Here is a 2,138-nt window from a genome sequence, read left to right as displayed (position 1 = left end):
TCCAGAAGAGGGAGTCAGATCTTGTTACGGATGGTTGTGAGCCACCATGTGGTTGCTGGGATTTGAACTCAGGACCTTCGGAAGAGCAGTCGGGTGCTCCTACCCACTGAGCCATCTCACCAGCCCCCATCCTCTCCTTTCTGAACACTTTGTTATTGCTTACTATATAGAGGAGGCTTTCCTGAAACTCAGCCCAACCCTCCTACCTCAGCCTCCCCAGTGCTGGGATTGCAGGTATGCGCCCTCCTGCCCATCCTTCTGTTATACTGTATAATGTGTACATCATACAAATAAATTTCGTTCCATGTAGTGAAGGAAGGGAAAACGGAATAGAAATCACTCAAATTCCTACCTCAAGGAGTCATTCTCTCTCATGCTGTCATCCACCCAGTTAGCTCTTTATGTGAGGTGACTATGAGGAAGAGAAAGCGTAGGGAGTTCCCTGCAGTTTAAGGTAATCATTTTTTAAAAATCCAGAGGTTTTCCAGGAAGCCAGAATATTCCTGGGAGTTAAGGGGAGTCTCTGAATGCTGATGTTCTCCTGTCTCTGCTTGTGATATGGGGAGGATTCAGGTTCTTGCCTGGAAGGGATGGACCTCTCCTGTCCCAGGCCACAGCAGCCAGCTTCTCCCTATGTCAGAGAAACTACATGAACCATGGCATCTTCCGTCTGCTCCTAAAACAGGGCACGGAGCCAACTGGCTTCTGAGCTTCTGAGCCTCAGGCTTCACAACCTCACTGACTTGGGTAAAGTTACTGTACCTCTCTGGGCTCAGATCACCCTCATGTAAAAGAAGGATAAAGAGCTGGCCAGATGGCTAGCAGGGAAAAGATGCTTGTGGCTAAGCCTAAGGATCTGTGTTGGATACCTGATACCAACGGGGAGAGAATGACTCTCATAAGCTGTCCTGTGCCCCCCCCAACAAAAAAATAAACAACTATAATTGTAAAAACAAACAAAAAAAAAAACAGGAAAGAATTTGAGCCTTCTCCCTTGGGGCACAGGGAGAACTGAACTGAGCGAAACAGAATTAGAAGCTATCCGGACCTGGCCTTCCCTTTATTAATTCTAGTACCTTCCCACTCAACCATCCTGAGATTGCGAAATTAGAGGCGTGGTGGTTATTTCCCCGAAAAGAGCGCCCCCCCCCCCGCGCCTCCAGGCTGCTTTTATTAAATTCTTTGCTCAGATTTCAGGAAGTAAAGTGTGCTGCTGTTCATCTTCTCAATCTCTCCTGTTCAACCCCTGCCCTCCTGATTTCCTGGCGATCAATGATAGTAGGGAGTTTTGGAGCCTCTGGAAATCCTGTGGGGCCCTGTCACTTTTGGTCTTTGTGTGGAGTCCTGACAGGTGTCCACTGGAGTGTGTTACATGCCGGGACCTTTAGAGGAATCCAGAGTGCGGGGCTGTGGCTGCTGGTGAGTGACTTTCTGAACACCTTCAGTTTGGGGGTTAGGAAAGAGGAATGGAGGAGGGCTATCTTAAGCCTCACTCTCCCTGCTATCTATACTCAGACCTGGTTTGTGGAGGCTGGCAGGGAGGGGTGGGGGCGCTTTGGCAGGAAACACGCTTCCCCCCAGAGCACTGAAAACTGTGATCTGGCAGGGGCCAGGGCTGTGGTTTTACTGAGGAAGCTAGCTGCAGTTGTTTTTAACATTTCCTTTTCAGTCTCCCCATTCAGAAGCCACTTGCTAGAAGCTACTGAAAGGCTCTTCATTGTCTCTCCTGTTCCAGGAACACCTCGGTCTGGGAAGCAGAAGGTAGGATTAGAAATGGAGTACTATTCTCCTGGTAGTATTCTCCGTGGTGGGAGAAACCCTGGGCTGGCAGAACACTCTAAGGCCGAGGTCTTGGATCAGTTTCTTCCTTCTTTCTCACACCAGTGAGCTCAGTGGGGCTCCCACGTAAGCGCTCTGTTTACTATGAACCGCTCCTAGACAGGTGCTGTAGGATGCGATGTGCCCAGGGCTTCTCCTTGAGGTATATCCAAGAGCAGCCCATGGGACTAGCTGGGACGGGAGACCCAAGGAGATGGATGACGAGTCAGGACCCTAACCTAACCCTGAAGGGCAGAAGAAACCCAGAAGCATAGCTGTGGATTTCTTTTTTTTTTTTTTTTTTTTTTTTTTTTTTTTAG

At 49.0% G+C, this 2,138-nt stretch overlaps 1 protein-coding gene across 3 annotated transcripts in view; it reads left to right on the top strand.

Moving 5' to 3' along the window:
- Positions 1 to 1,171: 1,171 nt before the first annotated feature.
- Tmem173 (transmembrane protein 173) overlaps positions 1,172 to 2,138 on the top strand; it is a 6,383-nt gene continuing 5,416 nt past the window's right edge. Inside the window, exons 1-2 of one of the 3 annotated variants that reach the window (XM_021214719.2) lie at positions 1,172 to 1,419; positions 1,670 to 1,761. Coding sequence is in view for 1 of the 3 variants with exons in the window: in XM_021214718.2 (XP_021070377.1) it covers positions 1,273 to 1,419 (147 nt within the window). In the remaining 2 variants the exon portion in view is untranslated. Of the gene's footprint in view, positions 1,420 to 1,664; positions 1,762 to 2,138 lie in introns of those variants that run through there. The other 2 variants (XM_021214718.2, XM_029546996.1) reach the window with 2 other exon arrangements.

Source organism: Mus pahari, chromosome 15 (genome assembly GCF_900095145.1).
Source record: "Mus pahari chromosome 15, PAHARI_EIJ_v1.1, whole genome shotgun sequence".
In the NCBI taxonomy this organism is placed as follows: Eukaryota; Metazoa; Chordata; class Mammalia; order Rodentia; family Muridae; genus Mus; species Mus pahari.
This window is presented reverse-complemented; position numbering and strand designations above follow the sequence as displayed.